The 24,976-nt window shown below is 40.0% G+C and overlaps 1 protein-coding gene across 4 annotated transcripts in view; it reads left to right on the top strand.

The window, feature by feature from the left end:
* The window catches only part of LOC147662923 (uncharacterized), a 397,679-nt gene extending 373,294 nt beyond the window's left edge, over positions 1-24,385 (top strand). For all 4 annotated transcript variants that reach the window (XR_015305468.1, XR_015305469.1, XR_015305467.1 and 1 more), the window contains 2 exons: positions 1,091-1,130; positions 24,085-24,385. Coding sequence is in view for 1 of the 4 variants with exons in the window: in XM_086950795.1 (XP_086806921.1) it covers positions 1,091-1,095 (5 nt within the window). In the remaining 3 variants the exon portion in view is untranslated. The remainder of the gene's footprint in view (positions 1-1,090; positions 1,131-24,084) is intronic.
* Positions 24,386-24,976: the final 591 nt, after the last annotated feature.

The following is a 24,976-nucleotide window of genomic DNA, read 5'->3' as shown; positions in this document are numbered from 1 at the left end:
ATAAAGTGTCACACACATATTGCCATTTATATTTCTTCGGGCCCCTTACAAATCTTTTTTGTTCTCCTCTTCTCTGCCGCTTTTGAAGATGCTCTTTGGACACGGGTCGTCTTGTGTAACCTACCGACAGGTTTCTGAGACCTAGTCTGGTGCTCGACCATCCATCACTTAGGTCCATCGAGCTCATGTCCTTTGGTCCTCTGGGGTTCATGTTTTCCTCCAAGTGATACTAGTCAAAGATCGAGCTCACCCAGTTGTTTACTTGCTGCAGCTCCTATACCCGGGTGCAGGGCTGAGGTTTTGCAGTAATACAATGCTGGCAACTCACCTGTCAAATCCCCCTCTGAAAAAATTTTCTCTTCCGGAAAATATCAGAACACTCAGACATTCCCTGGCCAAGCAGACAGATTCAGGCACTGTCAATCATCAAGGCTAGTCCAAGGCATAACTGGAGATGTCATAATTTCTTCCTAAAAATATAGACTGTTACCCCATTTCTGGTCCTTGGTCCTTCTATGGTAACCACAAGGTTCCAGCAGAAACACCACACAAACCCATTCCATGTGTGATTTGGTCACTGTGCACACAGCCTTGCAAATTCTCAGAGTTTTAGGAAAATGGTCTCCATGCTATGCACGCCATTGGGGTCCATTTTCAAACCAGCTCTACTCATCCTAATGTCAATAGGAGCCTAAAAAGTTTGATAACTTTAAAGGGCCAGCACAGTTGTCTATTTTCTGAGCATGACTCCTCCTCATGAACTAAAAGCTGTGACAGGGAAAAGGAATGGATTGGTAATGGTGATGCTAATCTTATGGGGATCCATCGCATGACTTGTAATTCATTATTGTTACAAGGAACGATGACCACGTTGAGTGATACTGAGATGACCTGTGCTGAAAAATGAAACACCGCCCTCTCTACTTTTCATGGGATGGTGCCATGGGATTTACACACTATCTCCTTTTTTTGCCACCACCGTTCTATTCAGCTGTAAATGTAACTACATTTTCAGTGGCATCTTTTGTTGTATTATTTTGTTTATCCTTGATTAGGTATTTGTCTAAATCTGTAATGTTGTCTCTTTCAGGATGAGAACAACACTGTTATTTGCAGGGGGATATGGTAAGGTGAGTACAGCACAATAAAGGAATACAATGACTCAAATCACAGAAGGTGATGTTCCTACTTGGCTCAACCCATGAAGTCTTAATATTACAGGTGGTGCTCTGGCCCATGGCCAGCAGAACTACAAGCTTTTTCTAAAGTGCCTCAGACTGGTAGGCCCTGAACACGTAGTCCTTGTGTTACAGTGTCTCTAATTATAAGACTTCCGTGATAAATAGCATATTTTTCTATCACTGTATCACGAAAATTGGTTTGTTCCCAAATCATTATGTAAAAAGACTGCGTCCATGTATAAAAAGTTTAATTATTGGGGCTACAGTGGGGGTAAAATAACACTAAATTACAATAACATAACTGTAATACAACACAAGAAAATACCAACAAAACACACCACCACACCAATTAACAACATGCCAGCAACAGAGCAGTAGAACACACCACCACTGAACGTCTGTATTTTTTAGTTATACATTTTGTTTTTTCATGTAGTGTTTTGATGGGTTGAGCTTGTGCTGTCTTGGTATTTGGTTGCTCTTTTGTATTTGCTTGTTTGTTTGCTGTGTTTCTGCATTGGTTTGTTTCATTTTTGTTGTATTATGTTATTGTTGTATTAAGTAGCTTCATTTGTAGACTACTAGAAACAACAGTAGGATTGCTGCCAAAGGCAGTGCAGCAAAATAGTTAACCACTGTCAGAGATTCACAAATACCGGGTACCCTGTTACAGTTTTTTATCCTCAAAGTAATGACAGGAACACATTATTTATTTATGAAATTTGGTCTATACCTTTAGAATACCCTAAGGCAGAAACCATGGCATTGGCCTTTTTATCAAATCAACTGTTCCTATGCTTCTCTATGTGACTTGCCCTCTGATGTCTTTTGATAAGGCACCTGCTAGATCTGTCAGCAGTTACTTAGACCCCCACTCTAGATCACTGCGTACATTAAATCAGGAAAGTCTGGTAGTTTAAGGTGTCTCTTTTTAGACCTAAGACAGGCTCTAGATGTATTTGCTATTTATAAAAAATCCAGCTAACCTAAAATAGTCACTAAAGTCAACACATGGAGAGACAACACCCTATTCCTTGACAGTCACTGGCTGGTGTAAGTGCTTGTTTTTAACTGTTATTCATGACACAAGTTCCGCCATTATGCAGGCATACAGGCATTTCATCAGTGCAGCCATCAGTTGTGTCTGACTGGGAATGGCATCTCGCTTTTTATTACTTTATAAGTTACTAGGCACAGACCTTTGAATTGTCTTCTTTCACTCGACTGAATGAGGCTGGTGGATTATTGAAAATATTCTTTAAATTATCACTGTCAAAAAAGTGCTTCCAAATCAATGCTTGGATGGTGAAACACATATTCATTGCTGCATTCATTGTCCTTGGTATGCAATGGGCGTTTGAGTAGTTATGGCCAGACGTTATGGTCCTGCATGCGTAATTTGATATATATGGATACCACAACCTCAGATATGAATAACGTCTGTTGCTGGTTTCATTCCTGTTAGCGTTGTTTCAGCATTTTCACCCTTTTCTGGGGTGAAGTGTCATTGTGCTGCCCAGGTGTCCCCCTATCCCAGCTCTTTTGAATATCGGGCAAGATTAGGACAATGTCTCATTGACCAGGCATCAGTTCTTGTGTAGGATATCTTGCTGAGGGTAGTTGTTAAGTCCCATCTTTACTTCGGTTCCATGTTAAACTATTGATATTAAAGATATCGATGAAAAAAATATCGATGTGAAAATGTTGACAATAAAAATATTAACTTCCTATATATAAAAAGGTCAGTACAATAGTATCAACACAGAAATATTGATGTTAAAAATGTCATACCTTAATAAAAGTACATAACTTACATTAAAAAAATAATAATATTACTATTATTAACAAAATAAATTACATTGAATATATATTATAACCAATTATAACTAATAAACTTAATTTAATAAATATAAACACACAAAAAATGTGTACATATACATATATTTACTTAAATACATTTTATTAACTATTATCATTTTTTAATTTATAAACTTTTTAAATTATATAAAAATAAAACATACACATATATAAATTATTCAAAATTAAATAAAATAATCTATATTTAATTAGCACATTACACTATTTAAAAAAGCATACATTTAATAACAAAATAAATACAATAGTAATGGAAACATTGGATAGGGAGGGGGTAAAAATGACTATTCCCACTCCAGTGAGTGCAACAGTAGGGAAAGGACTGGATAGAGGAGGGGTAAAAATGACTATTCCTATTCCAGTGAATGGAACAGTAAGAAAAGCCCTGGAAAGTGTATGGGTAAAAATTACTATTCCCACTCCAGTGAGTGCAACAGTAAGGAAAGGGCTGGATATCGTAGGGGTAAAAAGTACTATTCCCACTCCACTGAGTGCAACAGTAGGGAAAGCGCTGGATAGCATAGGGGTAAAAATTACTATTCCCGCTCCAGTAAGCGCAAGAGTAGGGAAAGCGTTGGATAGCGTAGGGGTAAAGATTATTATTTCCACTCCAGTGAGTGCAACAGTAGGGGAAGTGTTGGATAGGGTTGGGGTAAAAATTACTATTCCAAATCCAGTGAGTGCAACAGTAGGGAGAGCGCTGAATATATTTTTTCGTCAATATTACTGCTCTGCACCGTTTACTTCAGGTGAGTGGCTGCTCCAAACCGGAGAAGAACTGGTGTGTACTCAGATTAACAAAATGTGCACTCCCCATCACCATACCTTATATTGTGCTATACTCAGGGTTTGTCAAATCCATGCAGCTATATTAATTTGACTCTTAACAGGAGAGCTACCTGTCTCTTCCTGCCAGTGAAGGCCGACAAAGGACTTCACCTCCTTGTAGGGGAGGGAGATCTTTGACACAAAGACCCTGGCTAGAACCTTCTTTTTCTCTTCAGGAAATAGGCAGTCAAAGAGGAGGGGCTTTTGAGGGAAGACAAAACGCAATATAACCAGAAGCTAATAAGTGCCAGAGACTTGCTCGTGGAGGAGCCACCCTCCTTATCACTATCTCATGGTGCCACTTCAAAAATTCACAAAAACGTTTCTGTACTGAACCCACCTAGCTCCCTCACCACTATCTTTTGAGGGCCCACATCAGAAATTCTTGCCAGTGGATGAGTCACACCCCTCAGGACCATCTCAGCAGTTGTCACTCCAGAAGTCCCAAAGATTTGCACATGGATGCACCCACCTGCTCAGCACCCTTCTGTGAAGCACCCTTCAACAAGTCCCAAAGATTTTCTGGTCAATGATCTACCCTCAACCGCACCAACTCATGAGGCCTACTCTATTTGGGGAAAGGTTGGCCTTCTGTTACCATCAATGAACTCAACTAGCTCGAGGTCCATGGAGCCTCTTATTGCTGTACAAAGGCTCTACATCCACTACGCCTTCCCACATCTAGGCCTCTGCTGCCAGTATCCACATGCCAAGAACTTCAGAAGGAAGTAGAGAATTTCTCCTCTGAGGTGCAATCAAGCTGATCCCATTCTCTGATTAGGGCATCAATTTTAGTGCAAGGAAAATTGGATGTGGTCCTCACTTCATCTTAAACATCTATGACTATCCTATTTCCATTTATTTAGAAGTTAAAGATGCTGACTTAGGATCAGGTGGTGATAGTTGTTCAAAACATAAACAGGCTGAACTTTTTAGAATGCCTACTTAAATCTACCCATCAAGGAGGATCAAAGAATGTAGTGTTGTGTCAAAACAGGAAACCATTACCAGTGGAGAATATCGCCACAGTCTCAGCACCACCCCTTTGGTCTTGGCAAAGATCCTGCACCCAAAGGGTGCATTTATATTATTGCTTTCTGTACCTTTCCCATGAGACCACTAATATAAATAGCATGCAGAGTGTACTCTAGGCCTGATACTGGAGACATAAAGTTTGGTTCTCAGTAATTATATTAAATCCTAATTGTGAAAAGCGAATCTACTGGGTTTGCAGATGTGAGATGTTGGCTGAGGAGGGTGTGAGCCGTTCTCAACAAAAGCTCTAATACTTGTCAGGGAGAGCCAGAAAATTCAATAAATCAAACTGTACTTAATCCTCTGGTAGCTTGGGACAAAAACATTTGAGCTTAACTTAGAGGCATTGTGTAAAGTATTTATGCAGCACTCAAGCAGTAATAAAAGTGAAAACACAACACTAGAACAATCGTACAGTAATTTAGAAAAGTAGAATAAAGTTTAATGAATTATTTGACACCAAAATGACAAAAACAAACAACCAAGAGAACCAGAATTATTGATATTTAAAGTTTTATGTGAAAAATAGTGCAAAAGAGAACAAACTGCCCACCACAGATATCTGGTCGTGCGAGATCGGGGCAAGGTATTGCCGACCGCAGCAATTGGATAAACACAGTGTATTGGGCATGGTCCCAACCACGCTTGTGATTTAGAAGAATTTCCGAAGAAAAAAATATCAAGTAAAAAGAAATATACATGTTCCAAACTTCCTTGAAATAGTAAATGCCATCTTTTCCTCAGGAATCTTCTGAGTTAAACTCTCCTGTTTTAAAAGATTTTGCAAAAATGCTTGTTTTGGCTGATTTTAATTACTGGGCCAATGAGAGTAACTGACAAAATATTTACCACTTAACAGACTACTTAAAGGGCCTTAAAATGGAACAACATATGTTAGTTCCTACTCATAACAAGCATTGGTCAATACATTATTTTTTGCCTTAAAAATAAAAGGTGTTGGAGTAGTGTATGAGTGCAGAGTGTTGTGAGTGCTTTCTCAGAGTCAGCACTGTGTCAGTGGTGTGTGAGTGCAGAGCCAGCACTGTGTCAGTGGTGGGTGAGCAGTATGTAACTGCCAGGGCAATATAAGAGGGGCTGTAGTGTAAATGGCAGGTAAATGTACAGAGTGAGCGGTGTGTGAGAGTGGGTGAAAGGAATGTAAGTGTTGGGCAGCAGAATGTGTTTTTATAATACGGAAAGATTACCTGTTTCATGAAAATCTTAAATGATTCTATTATAAAAGTAAGGTTACAAGAGGAGTGATCTCTGGACTGGTTGGCGGCATATTTTATTTGTTTTATTTCAAAACATTCATTGGGTTTTAGATTGAGATACAAGAAGTATGCAATAATAATTAAATAATAAAACAATTATACAACAATTATGCAGTACAAAGCATACTTAATCGAGAACATAGGATAAATAATCAACTTATGTATACATAGCCCCTATATAAAATAGAGCAAAAAAGAGGAAGAAAAGCCAAAGGGGAAGCAAGGGAAGCAGTAACTTGTCTATGCATGCCCACTAAGTAGGGGCCGGACCATTGGTGCTAGTCTGATTTACTGCAGGTGCATTAGCAATAGGGTTTGTCAGGCATTTCTGAAAGTTATGAGCATTTGAAGGAGAACTTGATTATTGAGGCAGTGGTGTAGGTACAAAGGCAGAGATATAGACAAGTATGGTAGAGAATTAAGCACCAATTAGTTCACAGCAGTACTATTATGGTATAGATAAGTTGAGCCGGGCATGATATAGGCTTGTGGGTGCAAGGGGACTTGCAGTAGGCGAGTTAGGGGTGAGTGCAATATAGGTCCAGAGAGCCACATATCATTTATGAGGATGAAATCCAGAGGATTTCTCATTCAAAAACAAGAATGCCAGTCTTCCTTCCCTCCCACTTGATTGCGGATCTTGCCTGTCCTCTTACAATGTGCCTTCTCCCCATTCAAACCTTTGGAGATCATTGATCTCCTAAGCACAGACCTCCAAGTTAAAAACTACCTATTCACCCATTGTCTTGCAAAGGACACCAAATATATACTTAATGCCACCCTATCTCTGGAGTGGTACTTCAACCCAGAAACAACCCATAACCACAAGCCTCCTGAAACACCTTCCATAAATACCATGTTCCTGTCAAAATACCAACAAACCTCCAACCTCCCTTTCTTAGCAAGGCCATTGAACAACAACAAGACAAATTGAAGAACATGTTGATATACATAACCTGCTACATTACTGTCAGTCTGGATTTACAGGCACATGCATCAATTTTGCTTTTTGCGATTCCTTAATTGCAAAAAAAAGGAATCGCAATTAAAGAATCGCAAAATGAAATGCATCAAGAAATCGCTGAAAAAATTGCGATTTCTTAATATTTCTTAATTACGACTCATAAGAGGCCCATAAAATGAATGGAACAACCTTCTCAATTTGGATTAGCAATTAACGAATCACAAATTTAGAATGCGATTTCAAGGGTGCAGGGGTGTCCAAAGGACACCCTGTTGCACCCCTGAAATCAATCTGTGCACATATGTTGTGCACACATATGCCCTAAGGGCATGTGTGTGCACAACATGAAACTTTGAAAAATGCACAAAAGTGCATTTTTCAAAGTTTTTGCAAATTACCATGAGGTTCAACCTCATGGTAATTCGCTCCCCCTAATTGCGAAATCGCAATTTTTTACAGTTTCATGCATTGCATTTAAGGAATCGCAAAATGTGATTCCTTAAATGCAATCGCAATTTGAGAATTCGCAAATATTTGCAAATGCGAGGGCCTTCACCCTTCATGCATTCCAAAAGCAGATTTTGCGATCGCAAACGGCCGATTTTTGCCATTTGCACCGTTTGTGATCGCAAAATCCTTTGATGCATGTGCCTGTATGACCATTAGGGGAACTAAACCAACAAAAGCCAAAAAAAGGGTGGAGTATGTACATAGTATCTATGAATGAATGCAAGAAACAGCTCTAATGCTCCTTAACCTATCTGGGCCTAGGACAAGGTTGGCGACAGAATAATGAAGTTGGGAACAATGGGTGATCATAGCTGGACAGGGTGCACTGTGGATTATGTCTATCCTGTCCAACATTAGGAAAACAAAAACCATTAACTTAGATGAATTAGCAGCACATTGTCCTGTGGTTTACGCTAAGGTTGATCCAACTTTCCGGCTTGCTGTTTAATAGCTATGTATGATTCCTGGTACAGTTACTTGAACTGATCACAATATACACTCACAATACACTAGCATCTAGCTAGACAGAAGACTGTGGAAGCCCTCTAACATCACCTTATGCTTGACCATGTGCTCCTCTAGCTGAAGGAGCATGTCCTAAGCAAGACGCGAGCCTGAATTAGGATTTTAGTAGTAGAACACTGTGAGCATTTCCCACTATATTCAAATTACCCCAAGCTGTGAGATCTCTTCCATCAGGGACCCACAAGATGCTACAATTGAATCTCTACTGACATTCATCCATAAAGTCAAGTCAGTCAGTGGGTAAGGGCATCAACACCCAACCCGCTATTTCACTGATCCAAATGGACCATAGGATAAATATAAAAAGAATACATGCCTGGACGTCTGCGACATTGTCTGTACTTGTTGCCCTTGGAAACACATTGCCAGATTTTAAAGGCTACAGAAAGTCAGAGCCAGACTGTGTCCAATCTTTGCAAATTTGATAACATCAAACAAGCCCTGAAAGCTCTCCCCTGACACGTAATAGAGGCCTGAATTGAGTTTGAGTTCCTCTCCACTGTCCATAAAACTTACTGAGGGACACAGCCATAATATCTGCAGTCATTTTGTCCCCAGCACAACCTAGCCAGAAACTACTGATCATCATCCACCCACCCTATCCATCAACAGTTATTCAAGGGCAGGAAGCATAATGCAGATTTGCTTTTTAATTTATTTTCTCTCAGGATAGTGGCAACATCTAAGAATGTTAGACATAGATACTCACCCATCCAACTGGAATCAACCCCCCTTCTCTTCATTATACTGTATAATACTAGTTCCTCTACCACTCGAAAGTAATCATAAGGTAACATGCAGCAAAATGTATTCATAGATAGTAGTGGGATTATGATTTTGATAAACAGATTTTTTCCTGCTCGATTATATGAATGTCATATCCAAGATACTTCAAATGAAACCTGGGAAACAAAAAACGTATTGAAGAAGTTTGGTTTCAATATTAAAATGTTTCAAGAACTTGACAATGGAAGAAAAAGTACAGTGCATTGCCCAGTTAGCATTAGATGGAATGGAATAATGAGCTTGCATGTGTCATATCGAAAGAAAAATGGTTTGATGTGGGTGACAATTGATGATAATTCTTCCTCTCTGAGTCAGATGAATTGATTTACGTCCCATCAAATGACTTATCCAGGCACACTGTACCTCATGCACACTAGTCAGAAGGAAGAACCGTCACACACTCTCTCGTCATCAACCGACTTGACTACGGAAACGCCCTCTATGCCGGAGCCCCGTCCAAGCTCATCAACAGACTCCAAAGAATACAGAACGCCTCAGCACGCCTGATCCTTGATGTCCCGCGCAGGGACCACATCACCCCGCACCTGAGAGACCTGCACAGGCTCCCCGTCGACAAAATAATCACATTCAAAGTCATGATCCATGCGCACAAAGCACTCCACAAGACGGGCCCTACCTATCTCAACAAAAGACTCGCCTTCCACGTACCCAACAGGAAACACCTCGCCACCGACCTGTCCCTGGCCGTCCAGCGCATCCACAGAACCACTTCTGGGGGCAGATCATTCTCCCACCACGCCGCCAAGTCCTGGAATGCCCTCCCACTCCACCTACGACAGACCTCAGACCTCCCGGCCTTTAGAAGACTGCTCAAGACCTGGCTCTTCGACCACTAGTGGCAGCTGCCCCCCTCACTCCCAGCACCTTGAGACCATAGCGGGTAAGTAGCGCACTTTACAAATCCCTTGATTGATTGATTGATTGATTGATTGATTGATTGATTGAAGAATTGCTAAAAGTGGCCTCCTCGAGGGCTTTACAGCTCCAGGGGTATGTAAAGAATGGGGGCCGGTTCTCTGGCACTTGTGTTGAGTCAGAAGACCCGCATACATTTCACTTCCTTTCCATGCTGTGAAACAATTACATTTATTCCACTTGGAAAATTGACAATGACAATCCGTGGGTATATTTCTGTTCCCTTAGAGGTTCTTGCCACAAGCAGAAGTACCCTCGCCACTGGTACGTCATGACAATGCTACCCAACATCTCAATCATTATTTCTCCCTGGTGGCGCAGGCCCACTGAACACTCTCAGAGCCATCACCTCTGCAGAGAAGCGAACTAGTTTCACATTTAACTGTGGTGGGTTGAGCTCCATGACGTTGCAGGCCACTGACGACTGTTTGATTCAATAAAAATTGTTCTCATTGGCACGTATCTTCTTTTATTGAAGCATTGTGTAATTGGCTGCTGTATGAATTTTTTATATTTTAAACCTGTCCATGTTGATCATTCAGAGTGATAGTTCCAGCTGTTGTTTTTCGTCCGAAACAACAGATAGTTCGATTTGCGCTATTCAGTGTATCCACCTTTGATCAACTTTGAATTTTCATTCTGTCTCTGTCTATGGGTGAAAGACTCGAATCAGTGGAGGGGGAGCATTGGTACTGGGACTTAGTTTGGTGAGTAAGGGGTTCAGGTGGTGTCAGCTTCAGGTTTTCCAACAATCACCCTGTCCTGTAATATTTTATTGGACAAGCAGGGTGCATGAGAGGGGCTGAAGGGGTAGTGGAAATGAAGATTAATTCGGATTGGTAGGGGTTGTAAGGTCAGAGAAAACACAATATTTTTTCAAAACAGAGAGGGAGAGTGTGTTTGCGTTTTTTGTCTGTGTGTATCTAAATATTCCTGGTGAAATCTGACCTCAGCATACCCAACTGAAAGCACCTGTACCCAAAAATTTACCATTAAATACTTTTACTAGGGGGCATACGTGAGAGAGTAACAAAGATAAAGTGAACAAAGAGACACAAAATAGTGCCAAAATAATATATCCGGTCCAACGATTGGATATGACTATGCATTTGTACTAATTAAGTGAAAACCTTGTTATAGAGCCAATAAATTACAGAATGTAATAGAAGGGGCAAGGAACGAACCAATATCAAGTAGCGGCAGGAGAATTTTAAGTAGTATCATGTTTCAAGACCTATCACCTGTGGAAGCAGGATGTCCTCCATGCCAGCTGGACATCAGCATGGATATTTTTAAGTTCAAGAAAACTTTATTGAGTAATATGAAGGTGTCAATAAGAAGTACATCTTAATATCCTCATAATGAAATATGTAGCATAAACAAGTTTAGGTACATAAGAATCAAACTCACAAAATGACAATAAAGAAGATGTAAATAACATCTTAAATCGGAATACTAATCAAAAGCAGTATCTAATCTGAGGTTGTGGCAAATATTGTACCACCAGTCTCTATAGGAAATTGTTGTCTTCCAGTTTATAGTGATTTGCTGAAAAGCTACAGCTGGTAACAAATCTATAATTTTAACATTAAACGTCATATTTTCCCATACAGGTGAAAGGCTCCCTAGGAAGACATTGGTGAAAGAAATAGGAAACTTAGTACCAAAAATTAAGTTGATTTGAGTCCATACTTGTTTCCAGAAATTACAAACAAAATGACAAGCAAATAACATGTGAAATAAATCGGCTTTTGCAGAGAGACAGTCCAGCACACATCTGAAACAGTTGAAAAACATTTGCTTAAAACATATGGTGATAATAAAAGTCTATTATAAGCAAAAAACAGCATTTGCGTTATATTTGCTGCCCTAGAAGATTTGCGTAATTTAATCCATAAATTCCTCCATAAAGGGATTGGCCAGAAGGTCTGAAAATCATGTTCCCACGCTACCTCAATTGTCTAGTAATATCTGCGCCTTGTAAAAAATTATAAATAGTAGAAGCTCTAGGTGAGTTTCTTAGTATGGTATTTAGCTGTGAGAGGGCTAAATAGTAGAAGCTCTAGGTGAGTTTCTTAGTATGGTATTTAGCTGTGAGAGGGAGTCAGAGTCATTTGATATAACAGGTGCATTTGAGAGTTGCGTGTAAGTAGTCATCACAGCATCTTTTAAGAGAATATATTTGATATTAAATGAAGTAGGTAAGTGAAACAATTGGGTGAGTGTATAAAAAGTTTTGTTGCGGATAAGTAGACTTATGCCAGATGGGGGAGTTAAGAAAGGAGTCTATAGTGTGTGTTTGAGGAGGAGATGATATCTGGAGAAGATTAGAAGTCAATTTGATTATGGGGTGGAGAGGGTCTGCGGTTTATGTAAAAAGGAGAAGTACTCTCGTAATGAAAAGGGAGATAAGAAGAGATTTTCATTTGAAGTCCACAAAGGCCAATCATCCATGCGTTCAAGTAACCAAAAGGATGCCTGATGTAAATAAAAAATGCTATCTGATAAGTTCGAAAGTCTTGAAAGTTGACTCCACCTTTGTCTTTAGAACGTATTAGTCTTTTCAAAGACATTCTGGGCTTTTTGTTGTTTCATAGGAGGAAGAGAGAATTGAATTGATTTTATTAAAGAATTTAACAGGAATCAAGAGTAATATGTTAGATATAGTGTATAAAATTATGGGTGTCAGCATCATTTTAATGGTGTCTATGCGTCCCCACAAAGATAAGTAAAGAGGATGCCATTTAGTGGTCAGGTCATTAGCTTTTGAATACATTTAGTCATACATAGTACTACAGTATCAGATATGTTAGAAGTAATGTGGAGTCCTAGGTATTTAATATGATTTGAACTCCATGTAAAATGAGAGGCATGAAAGTCTAATTTAAAAGTATATTTTGATAAGGGTAAGATTTTGCATTTATCATTGTTTAACTTATGACCAGAAATAAGGGAATATGCTTGGACTTCAGCTAAAAAGACAGGAATTGATTCATTTGGATCGGAGATGAAAAGTAAAATATCGCCAGCATAAGCTTATAGTTTAATATGAGAATTAACCATCTTGAAGCCATGTATATTTGGGTTCCGGCGGAGTTTGGAGAGGAAGGGTTCTAAAGCCAAATTAAACCTTGACGGACCCCTCTACCCAAATCAAAAAAAGAGGAGATTAAATCATTTGCGCAAACTGCACAACGGGGATTAGAGTAGAGGAGGGTGAGAAATCAAAGAAATAAATTTAGGACCGAAGCCAAACGCCTTTTCCGCATCTAACGCGATGGCAGCCAGAGAGTGTTTCAGGCGCGAAGACTTGGACAGTATCGGACAGTATATTGAAAAGGTGTCGGTATTGTCTGTGATAAAATGGCCTTTAACAAAGCCAGGCTGTTCCTTTCCCAATAAATGTGGTAAGAAAGAGTCCAGTCTGATAGCCAATGCTTTTGAAAAGATTTTGTAATCAATGTTAACCAGTGAAATGGGTCTATAAGTCTTTAGCTTCCTTGGGAATAAGGCAGATATATGCTTCTGAAAAAGATCCAGAAGATTTATTTGAAGAGGTGAAGAAAGTTGTTAAAAATGCAGCTTAGGCAAAAGGAATTTGAAAAAGTGTGAATAAAATTCAACTGTGAAGCCGTCCGGACCCGGTGCCTTGTCTTTTTTCAAATGATGTAGTGCAGACAATAATTCCTGTTGCGTAATATCTGACTCTAAGGAGGACAAGTCCAGAGAGGAGAGATGAGGTTTTTGTATATTAGACAAAAAGTGTGATAGAGAATGTACAGTGGGTTGTGTTTTGGAGGAGTATAAAGATTTGTAGAAGAGGGAAAATTCACTTAGAATTTCAGCGTCAAATTATCATCATATATTGATTCTATATTTAGTTTGTTCTGTCTGACCTTTAAGTAATTAGCCAGTATTTTGCTGGCTTTATTTTTACCTCCGTAGAACTTAGAACTAGATTTTAACAAGTACAATGAGGCGTCATCATTTATTGTTGAATTGCATCTTCGCGTTTATAAGCACTGTTAGGCAGTCTTGTGAGAGTGAGGTATAGTAGGAGTGCTCTAGCATCTTGAAGTCTTGGAGAAGATTTGTAGTCTGTAAATGGGCAGATCTATGTTGTTTAGCAACAAAACTGATAATGAAGTCTCTTGCTGAGTCTTTGTAGGCATCCCATATGGTTGAAAATGGAATATCATCGGTATGATTTAATTCAAAATATTTGTTGGTAAAAATTAGTAAAAGAAGTAGTGAATTCTGGGTTTAAAAGAAGAGCGTAAATAAAACGCCTTCTTTAAGGGATTGAGGATTTGGGTAGAATGTCAATACCAACTGAAACAGGAGCATGGTCTGAAATTAAAATAGGACCAATATCTGCATGTGTGAGTGTTTGCGATATGGTGTGGGAGACAAAGATGTAATAAATTCTGGACTGGGTATGATAGGTAGGAGAGTAAAAAGTATATTCCCTGGTAACTGGATTAAACAATCGCCAAGCATCCAAAAGTTTGTGATGACTTATGGTATGAACAAAGGATTTATGCGGTTTATTGGGAACAAAGGGAAATCTAGAATTCCTATCTATGAATGGGTCAAAAACCTGGTTACAGTCACCCGCTAATATGAAGTTGTCTTCCATAGATTGTGCAATCTGCTTGGCTAATGTGGACCAGAAAGAGGGTTCACCACATGTGGGGGCATATACATTGAGAAGAGAAATGGGGACATCTTTCAATACCAATTTGACAATTTACCATCTACCATCGCAGTAAGATTCTTGTGACAAGAGAGAAAGTGGAAGTGATTTGCGACAAAGTATAGTTACACCATTGCGTTTCCCATCTCCTGGAGATGAGAAAACATTCCCTACCCACCCTCTTTTTAATTTTTGTGATTCGGCATCTGTTAGGTGTCTTTCTTGCAAAAACACCAGGTCAGCATTCAGTTTGGCTAAATGAGTAAGGCCTTTTTGTCTTTTAATGAGTGAATTTAGTCCCCTAACATTCCATGAAATAAGCTTCAATTACATAAATAATCAGAAGCAAAGGACAACAAAATTGTGAGGCAGAAGTCTGATTCGTTATAACAACATTGTAAAATATTAAGAACGAGTAAACAGAAATGGAATGAAATCATAAAGGTAAGTATGATAAAGAAGCAAAGAAAATGAAAAATTATGAGATGAAGAGGAAATAGGAAAGATAAAATGCTGAATAATGAAGTAAGAACTGGTAGAATTTAGAGGTAAGAAAAAGAGTGGAAAAATTACATAAGATACCAGAAGGAAAAAGAGAAAACATATGCGAAACAAGACAAAAGACAAAACAAAAGACGTACTTACATTGAGGGAAGGAAAGAGTGGGGAGAGGTGGGACCACATGGAGAGGATGAAAAATCCAATGAGGACCGAACCGGACCTTGGAGGGGACACAATATAACATAAATCTGGCTATAAAAGAACAAGAGAAAAAAGAGAAAAAGTGAATTAATAGGATTAACTCTGGCATATATGATAAGCGTAAGCAAAAACTTTTAAAAGTACATGGTAAAGAGCAAAGATATGACTAGAATGTAAGAACATGTAGTGGTGAATATGGCATAATCAACATGAAATCTAACAACCTAAGTAGTAAGCTCAAATATGTCAAGTTCCATGTGAGGAGGATGAGCTGAAAAGTCCATGAAATCCATGCTATGCGCATTAATGAGACTTTGTAAACGTACTGGGTCATCATAAGAAATATTATTGTTATTATAAGTAACTTTGATCAAACATGGATGAAAAAGTCTATATCTGGCGCCTATGGTTTGAAGAGTTGGTTTCATATCGAGAAAAGCTTTATGTCTTGATGTAGTAGCTCTGGAATTGTCCTGTGCAAAGAATAGTGTAGCACCAGACCAGATGATCTTTTGGCAGGCCCTAACTGCAGCATGGACTTTTAACAAATCTGTAAACTCCAAGAAATATAAGATGACTCCTCTTGGTTTCTGTGTAGACTTCGTAGCTTTGGTAGCATGGCCCAATCTATGAGCCCGTTGTATGTTCAGTCTAGTGTCTTCTGGCATATAAAGAATCTTGGGAAGGAAAGGTTGAAAGAAGGCAATAGGATCCGTCCCTTCAACCCCCTCTGCTAGATTGTAGATGCGTAAATTATTTCTCCTGTTTAGATTTTCAAGGTCCCCAACCTGTTTTTAAAGAATTGACACTTAAGACTTTATTTAAGGAGGAAACACAATTGATGGTTTTCCTGCAGAGAAGAAACTCTCTGTTCTACAGTTAAAAGTCTAGCATCGAGTTGCAACCAATTATCAGACAGAGATTGTAATTTTGTATTCGTTTCCTCCATGAAAGGTCTGAGGACTCTGATTTTCTGTAATAAGAGTTCCATTGATACTAGAGAAGTTGGTTTTAGTGGTGATTGAGGGTCTTTTTTTAATCTTTTCATATTCGACTTGCCTGTACATACTTGCGCAGGCTCGATACCTGTGTTGCACTGATCTAACGCAAGGAGATCCAGAGTGTCCAAGTTAGACAGCTCTGAGAAGACTTTAGATTTTTTGATAAATATATGTTTAGGTTTGAAAGCAGCAGAGCTGGTGCCTTTTGTTCTTCCCATATAACATGAATCCAATTAGTCCCCAGTCCAAAGCATACAACCACATAACTTAAATTGAAAGAAGCAATGGTGGTTGTAATCACATCACCTCAATCTCTAACAATAGATAAGGAAAACTTGGATTACTGCGCCACCACCAAACTCTTACATGGAGAAAAGTAACATAGGTGAGATGTTGAGGGACAAATATGCACAGGAATAAGCAGTGGTATATGGCGAAAAGCGATAACCTTACGCATTAAAACTGGAGTGAGAGCCAGTAAAACAATGCTGTGCTAACTGTCATGACATTACTTCACCAATGTGCCATCAATAACAGGGAAGAGTTGCTGAAGATAAAAGTAGTGCTTTAAGTGTGCATTAAAAGGAGCTTACAGTGGTATTATCTTATTATGCCTTCATAGTTGCAGCGTGGTGAAACATTCATAATCCCCAAAATGGCGGCTGAATATGCATGTCCTCAGAACTTGTATCAAGCAGAGGAAGATTTAATAAAGGCACTTTGGTGTGTTAGAGGAAATTTCAAAGTAAGCCTTGCATCCAGGGGAGCTAAGTAGGTTTTGCACTGATTCTAGGACCGTTGCTGGCAAAGACCGCAACATTAGATGTTGTTAGCGATAAGCGCCGGTGAAACAAAATGGCGGCTTTCACTTCAGAGAATAACGCGGCTGCGTTACCTGCAATAAATCACGAAATGCCGATGCGAGAGGTCATGAAAAGCCTCTCGTTTGTGTGAGAAGTATTTCACATCACTGCTCAGCCAGAAAGCTCCCCGTTAGAAGCAAAGCACGCCTCCACGGTGCCGGACCGGGAGCCTCACCAAACCACCGTCATCTCCATCGGGCTCCAAGCCACACCCCCCTTGGCGGCATATTTTAAATTAGTCTTTTTATAAAAACCTGTAATTGCAACTTAAATTATTGTTTTCTTCTGTTTTACTACTCGGTTTGTGTCTTTAAAATCACTAGTTGTATTGGTTTTTATTTATAAGTGCACATAACATTAGCGATCACTGCCTAAAGCAATAGGTGTTATCTTTTGTATAGTGTATGTCCACAAAGGCACATAGCAAGTGGGTGCCGAGCTTACAGATAACACTCGGACGGGCACCTATTTTAATTAAGTTCAGTACACATGCAGATAATAGTGCACACAGCCAACCGAAATGGATTAAAAGTGGCAAGTATACAGTGGAAAGTGAGGGAGAGGGATGTGAGTCCCTTTTCAGATTTGTATCAAAAACAGTAGCTTTCACAATCTCAGCGCAAGCGCTATGAGGGTGAAACCTAAAAAGGGCCACACATTAGACCAAGTCTGGTCAATCAATCCACATGTGAGTATTTTAATTGTTTCTACTTGTTCTTGATCAGATAATTTATTTATCACATTTTCTCTTGATGGGCCACACTTTCAATTTAGTAAACCTTGGGCTTATTTACAAGCCCCTTGCGCTCCTGGTGCGTGACTTTTAACATGAGATAAAGTGACTTACCGGCGGCGCAAGAGGCTTGAAAATAGGCCTCTTTGTCTGTCATATCAGTCATACAGTTGGTCCAGTGGGAAAATGGAAACACAATGCAGCTCTGTTTTAACTTCCATGACGGTTTTAGAACCATGCTGCTCATTCTGTAGAAAAATGGAAATGTGTTCCTGGCTACTTAAGCCAGGAAACACCTAAGCCCCCAGTCGTATATCTAAAGTACTTACCGTTCACGTTTCTTCCAGGTGTTTCACAGAGAAAGCTAGAATTAGGACAAGCAGAGCGGAAATGTTGTATAGCACATGCACCAGAAAAAAAAGATAATTTTCAAAATGTATTTGAAGGAAAACAAAGCTGTATCATTGCAAGCATAGTCCTGTTTCTTCGCAAATAAAATATTATAATCTACAAATAAGTCAAATAAAATGTTAAACTCGTGTCTGAATAATCTAAACCTAACATATGTTCTCTTCCTTACTCTTCCTCCCAGGATTTTTGTATTACATTAAACTCTTTCTTTATTGAAAAAATAAAAACAATAAAGGGTATTTGATGTGAGATGGGAAAAGCTCCTTAATTTTGAGGACAGTAACTCTTCTATTTCAGATATCTTTCCTTCCATCATTGAAGAACGCTTGACTGAATGACTGTCTACAGTAGAGTCCGGGTCTCCAAAAGTCCCCTGTCCTCCTAGATTCTCAAATCTGTCCTCTTTGCTGCTCCAGGTCCTATATTGTCTTTGCTTTACTCTTCTTTATCTCAAGGATGTGTACTTAGATCATTTAAGGACGCAGTTGTAATTCCCCTTCAGAAGAAATCTGGTGAAGACTCCTTAGCAATGAAAATGTATCAACTTTTTCCCCTTTTACCATCCCTAGAAAAATTACTAGAAGTTCATATTGCGCAGTGTCTTGAGGAGTCATATTTTTCAAATCTGCATCAAGCTGGATTTCGGCTTGCATATTCCACTGAGACAGTCATCTTGTCAATGGTACATGAGGCGCTGCAGGAATGTGATGAAGGCTCCACCTCAGCGTTGGTTATTTTGGATCTGTCAGCTACCTTTGACACGTTCAACCACGATATATTGGCAGACTGGGTTGAGACGGCTGGGCTTCTCAAGTCACCTCTGAATTAGAGAAGATATTTCCCAAAGAACCGCACCTGGTCAGTCTGGCCCCCCTTATAAAGGTGCCAGAAGTGCAACTGGATTGTGGAGTACCACCACGTTTCTTTCTTTCCACACATCTCTTTAACATCTGTATCCTTCTTCTCATCCAAGCATTAAGCAACTACGCAAACGACTTGCAGCTCCTCCTCATGTTTGATGGCTCTTTGTCTTCCCCAAAGAATTATCATAACAGGATGTCTTTCATTCATGATTGGATGAGTAGAAACTATGTCAAACTCAATGCAGACTTAACAGAAATTATAATCTTGTGTAAAAATTAGACATGTGGAATGATTCCTTTTGGACAACTGAAGAATGGGGAACACCCACTCCACTAAGAAAATAACTAAAAGTCTTATCGACAATGAGCTTTCTTTAAGAGCTTAGCTTTGGCCAGTAATTGCATCAAGTTTTTCAAATCTTTGAAGGATAAAAAATAGCCAGATTCCTCACTCTCAAAGCTCTGATCCAAGTTGGTATGGAATTGATACAGTGAGTTGGCAAAATCTCCAGATTTGATTATGCCAACTCACTGTATGTTGGTCTATTGAGAAGAATTTACTCACCAGACTTAAAACAGCTTAGAATCAAGACTCAAGAAAAATATCCCAAGCAGGAGACTTCGATCTTCTTTCCTGAATCACTTGTCCATCCCGAAATATAACAAGAAAAGAATGAGCAACATTAGATTTTATGTTCAGGCACCTACGACTTGGTACTCATTCCCTCTCACTTTTCGGCAGTCTCCTGGTTACCTAAAGTTTAGACAGGTCTAGACCTGGCTGTTTTGACAAGCATACCAGTCAGTGTAATTTCCCTTTATAACTTATGATTGTGTTACCTCTTTAGTACCCCAGCACCAAGAAACCTCATGTTGTACATGCAGTCTAGAAATAATTTTTAACATAATCTAACAAGGTAAAGTTCAGCAGGGCAAGGCAGCCAGTGGTATCCGCAGAGTAGGCGTCGCTGTTCGGGAGCCACTGGACGAAGTTGCAGAGAAGATTTCTATGTGCGGACTTAGTCTCTGTTTTGGAATTCAAAAATCTCCAGCAGGACAAAGCCACAGGCTGTATCAGATGAGAGTTCCAGATGGCTGATTAGTCTCACAGGGGGGCGCTGCTGAACATGATGTGGTACGGCTGAGAAGAGCGCAGTGAGAGCTACTGTGAAATCAAGACAAAGGCTATGTACCTTGGGAAGAACGGCAAACAGGTGGGTCCTTGTCTTCTCTTGGTTTCCAAGAGGAAACAAGGCCCAAAGTGTGGGTTTGAGCTATCTGATCAGCTTTAGCACCACTTCCAAGGGTCCAGGGCTCGATGGGTAGCACTTGGAGGGACATAACATACTCAGGCTGGGTCAGGTGTGGGTTCAAGATGGTTGGAGCTTTCTCTGCCCCTGATGCTCTGATCAGGAAGCAAGTCAACTAGCACTTGGGTTTGCTCGGGAAGTCCTGTGTTTAAGCAGATGTGCAGGTATTAAGCAGCAGGACAGTCCTCTGAGGGCACTGGGCAGACTTCAGGCAGCATGGCAGTTCTCTTCAAGCAGTAGGGCAGTACTCTAAAGTATGCAGCAGGCCTGAGAAAGCAGGGACGCACTCTGAGAGTAATCCACAGGTCGAGAACTGAAGAGTGGGTCTAGGGGTCCTATTTATATACCTGGGGCCAGCTTTAAAGTGGAAGAAACTTCTGGAGTTTCCCCTCACAGACGTGTCTGGAATTTCTTGCCTCGCTGCCCTTTTTCCAGGATATCTGTAATCACAAAAAGCTAGTGTGAAGTTCTTCGTGTGTGCCCTGAGCCAGTTTACGTTTAGAAAGTTGAAACGTTTCTGCCAAAACTAAATGTGTCTTTCTGCTAGTGCCCACTGTCACATGACTATTATTGTCTTTTCAGTTGTTTGATGTGTGTGTCTTTCAGACAGGAGATAAAGGGCCTTAAGTGTGGGGAAGGGTGTTCCTCTCCCGAGCAGGATGATCTAGGGGTTGTACTCAGCCATCCTGAGCAGGGTAGTATGACAGATGTGACCACCCACTTCCTGAATCTGAAGCGGTCTGTCCTGTCACTAGAAAATGCAGCCCATATCTGGGCCTGCCAGCCCCTATTTCCCTGAATGGATTGGAGCCAGATCGAGGGAAAGAACTGACCAGAGCTAGTTAGAGTTTGACAAAGGCGGTGCACTCTACAGACAGGGTAGCACTAGGTATAAATGTGGCACCCACAGAACCTCCCATTACAACACTCCTGGACCTAGACGATTTAAAGAACTACTGTCCTACTGGCTGAAGAAGTAAGACTGGACTTGCCTGCCTTAAACCCAGGATCCCAGAAATGACTCCAAAGGTCAACTGTTTGAGCTACAGGAACATACCATGCTTACAGGGCCACACTGCAACTGCCCAGCTGTCCAGCAGCAAATGGACCTGCCTGGTCCCTACTGTTGGCCTCTGCTGAAGAGAGTCCTGACGTCAAGAAGTGCCTCCCCAGGTCCTGGATCCTTGGCTGGTGTCAGAGTGTACTTCTATATTAAAACTGCAAGAACTGGACCCAGGTGAAAATGTAGAAGTTCTGGGTTCCTCACATCAGAAACAACCGCCAGCATCTACCACCAGCATGAAGGTCAATTGGCGTACAGGTCTTTGCATCAGCAACAAATACCTGCATCTCTAGCCAACATGAAGCTCCAACAGCGACCTGCTCTTGGCACAGACAACAATCTCCTCGCAGCTCCCACCAACATGAAATTTAAACTGAGACTCCTTGTGTGGAGCCAGACTGAATAGAAAGTATACTCTCCACCAGGATGAACCTGGCCTTCTATCCAACTTGGACTCAATTACCATCAGCCTCAGCTTTTAACTTTCACCTTAGTAGCAATTCTGATTGCAAGCATTCTTCCTACACCTTTTGTGCGTTTCATGTACTACTCTAGGAGGCACGGGTATGCACAGACAAGGGTTCCTTGCTCACTGTGTCAGTGGCACCAAGCTGTACCTGTCTGATGGGCCCATAATTCGGGTGAAACTGCTCCTGTTTTGCTAGTGTACCAGTTCAAAGAGAACGTTGCTTGGCAGTTCGTCCTGGACTCTTTCCATTAGGACCAGGTTCAAGGCTGATTTGCATATGGCTGTGCCCAAACTGGGGTAGCTTAGTGAGCAAAATAATGATGGCTTTAACCCAGATCTCTTGACGAGGGGTGAATGTTTGATTTATTCAGCAGTCTGTCCATCATTTGTGGCTGCAGTACTTTCTGCCGAAAGTGGGATGGGTATGTCCATACGTGGGTCCCTTGCTCGCTAAGCTAGTGGATTCAAACTAGCCAGGATTATAAGGGGTAATACCCCAAAACCACTCCCAGGATGCTTGTTTCTAGTCCAGGGTGTAGCCCATCTGTCGTCCTAATAAATTTAGATCAATGTGAGGCAAAACCGACGATGAAGCATGCACCTAGTTTGGTGGGTAAAGGTTTGTCTCCATTGTTTATGAAACGTGTACACCATATCTCTGTGGGTACCCACTGGTTAACCCTAGTTCTTCCGTGTTCACCTTTGCATCTGGATTGACATTTTTTAATGTTTTTAGTTAGCTTTAATCTCCAGACTGCCCACTCCTTTCATTAACCTTTCTGATAATTGGTGATTTTTCGCAGTCACCATTTGGAGTATTACTTAGGGTTCGGATTTTAAAATGTTTGCAAACCCATGTCAATCTTAGCAGTGTAAGCAAATATTTGTGTTCACTTGGTCACAATCCTGACTCCTATATACACCACTAGCAGGAGCTGATGTAGTAGGATTTTGTTGGCATTCCTAAGTGAACTAATCATTTACAAGTATTGGAAATGTCAACAGGTCAGGCTTTAAAGGAATAGGGCTTGGCCATGCGAATCATTATATGTGAATAGCATGGGAATTGATATGTATAGAAGTAAAGAACTATAGAATAAAATTGGTGTAGGTTAAAAGGTCAGGTGACAGTTGAAATGTCATGTGAGGCCTAAAAATCCATGTATGTAGATGCCTGCTCTCCTCCCATCTGTGCTGCTAGCAGAGAAAAATGCCATAAATTATCTAGGCATTTAAAGCACTTTAACCACATCCATGCGGCAGGAATTTCAGCACTGTGCTGAACATTCCTTAACTGGGTGTGGTCGTGATGGAACCATTCCGTCATCAGCACATCTCAACCGTGACTGATGACGGAATGGTTTCATCACCCGCATCGAAGGGGTTAATAATTTTACAATGACGTGTTTGCCTCTGAAAGTTCAAGCGTGGGCAGCTAGATAAATAAACAATATGACCACCACTGTATGAAGGGCAAGCACTTACTCTGCCTAATCAACACATGAACTCATGGCTCCCAACATGTGGACAGAGCCAAAGCCCCTATCCTGGTGATTTTCACATAATTGTCTGGCAACAGCTACACTGTCAAGCCAGACCATAACAATGGTGAACACCCACACTAGTTTTCAAGTAGTTTCACATCTTTAGAAAGTTGTTTTGTCAAGGCAAAGGCAGCAGTTTTTTTCTAGGATCAGAACTTTGAAAGACAAAATAGAGGGGGAATATGTTTCTCCACAGAGAAAAATTTGTTCCTCGTCTCATAGAAAAAAAGAAAGAACTGTGAGTGCAAAAACACTATTCGTGACACATTCCACCTTTAAAAATATACATCAATTACAATTATCCGAGAAGAAATACAGGCTTTGTGATTCACTAACAGGCAAAAATTAGCAAACTTCAAACCTAAGGTTTTTGTGAATTGGCCATTAGAAGAAAATGACATTCTAAAATCTGTGACTGTTCCACAGCTTTCTCTCATATCTCATTTGGTAGTACTGTATATATATGTTTCTGCTCATCTTTTCTTCCTCTCATTACTTTCATTTTGTCTTTAAAGATTCCAGCTCCATCAACAAAACATGAAACACCCCCAGCCACTGTGAGAAGCATGTGATGCCTAAGAAATCAGCGATGAACAAATAAGTAGATGATTTACTACAACCAGGGAGATGAAAGGACCCCGGGTGCTGGCCCAATGACCTAAATTTTGTATTCTTGACTGCATCTTTATAACATTATGCAAAGATGATGTGATTATTTAAGCCAGAATGTAATGCTTTTGATTTTCGAAGCCATAACTCTTTTCCATACAAACCAAATAAACAATGATTGATAGAAAATAAACTTGGTATTATCTCACAACGGTCTTCTGTTCTCTACAGAATGGGGGTGTTAGTCCAACAGAACAGCACCTGTCTGTTTTTGCTTCCAGGAATGCATCTGCAACTTTTATAGGGGCATCCAGTGAAGAGAGATCTCTCTTAACCCAGTCCTGCATCACTAGGAGTCACCAACAGTACGACATCTAGAATGTTCCATCATTTGAGAAGGTCTGATAGGATGTTGTGGCATATTATAATATTTACTGTGTGTATATCATAGCATCAACATATCAAGAAAAAGGAAGGGTGAATAAGTAAAGGAACCACAGATATAATTCAATATAAAAAACTCAATTTCATTTAATAAATGTTCACATTAAAAACAAGATACACATCACTATAAATATTACATAAAATTCAATAAAAAATACACAAAATAACAGATTACATAAAAAATGACAAAGAATAATCATATATTAAGAAGGACCAAAAAAATGGCAATCAATGTTTTCCGACACGCGTTTCAGCGTTTCAAAGACCCCTTCCTCACGAGCACAAATTCTGTCTGAAATATATAGGTAGAAAAATATAAAAACATGATCAATTACAAGAATTAACAATTAGATT

The sequence above is a fragment of the Lissotriton vulgaris genome, unplaced genomic scaffold (assembly GCF_964263255.1).
Source record: "Lissotriton vulgaris unplaced genomic scaffold, aLisVul1.2 SCAFFOLD_304, whole genome shotgun sequence".
Taxonomy (NCBI): Eukaryota; Metazoa; Chordata; class Amphibia; order Caudata; family Salamandridae; genus Lissotriton; species Lissotriton vulgaris.
The sequence above is the reverse complement of the archived record's forward strand: the minus strand, read 5'-3'. Positions and strand labels throughout refer to the sequence as shown.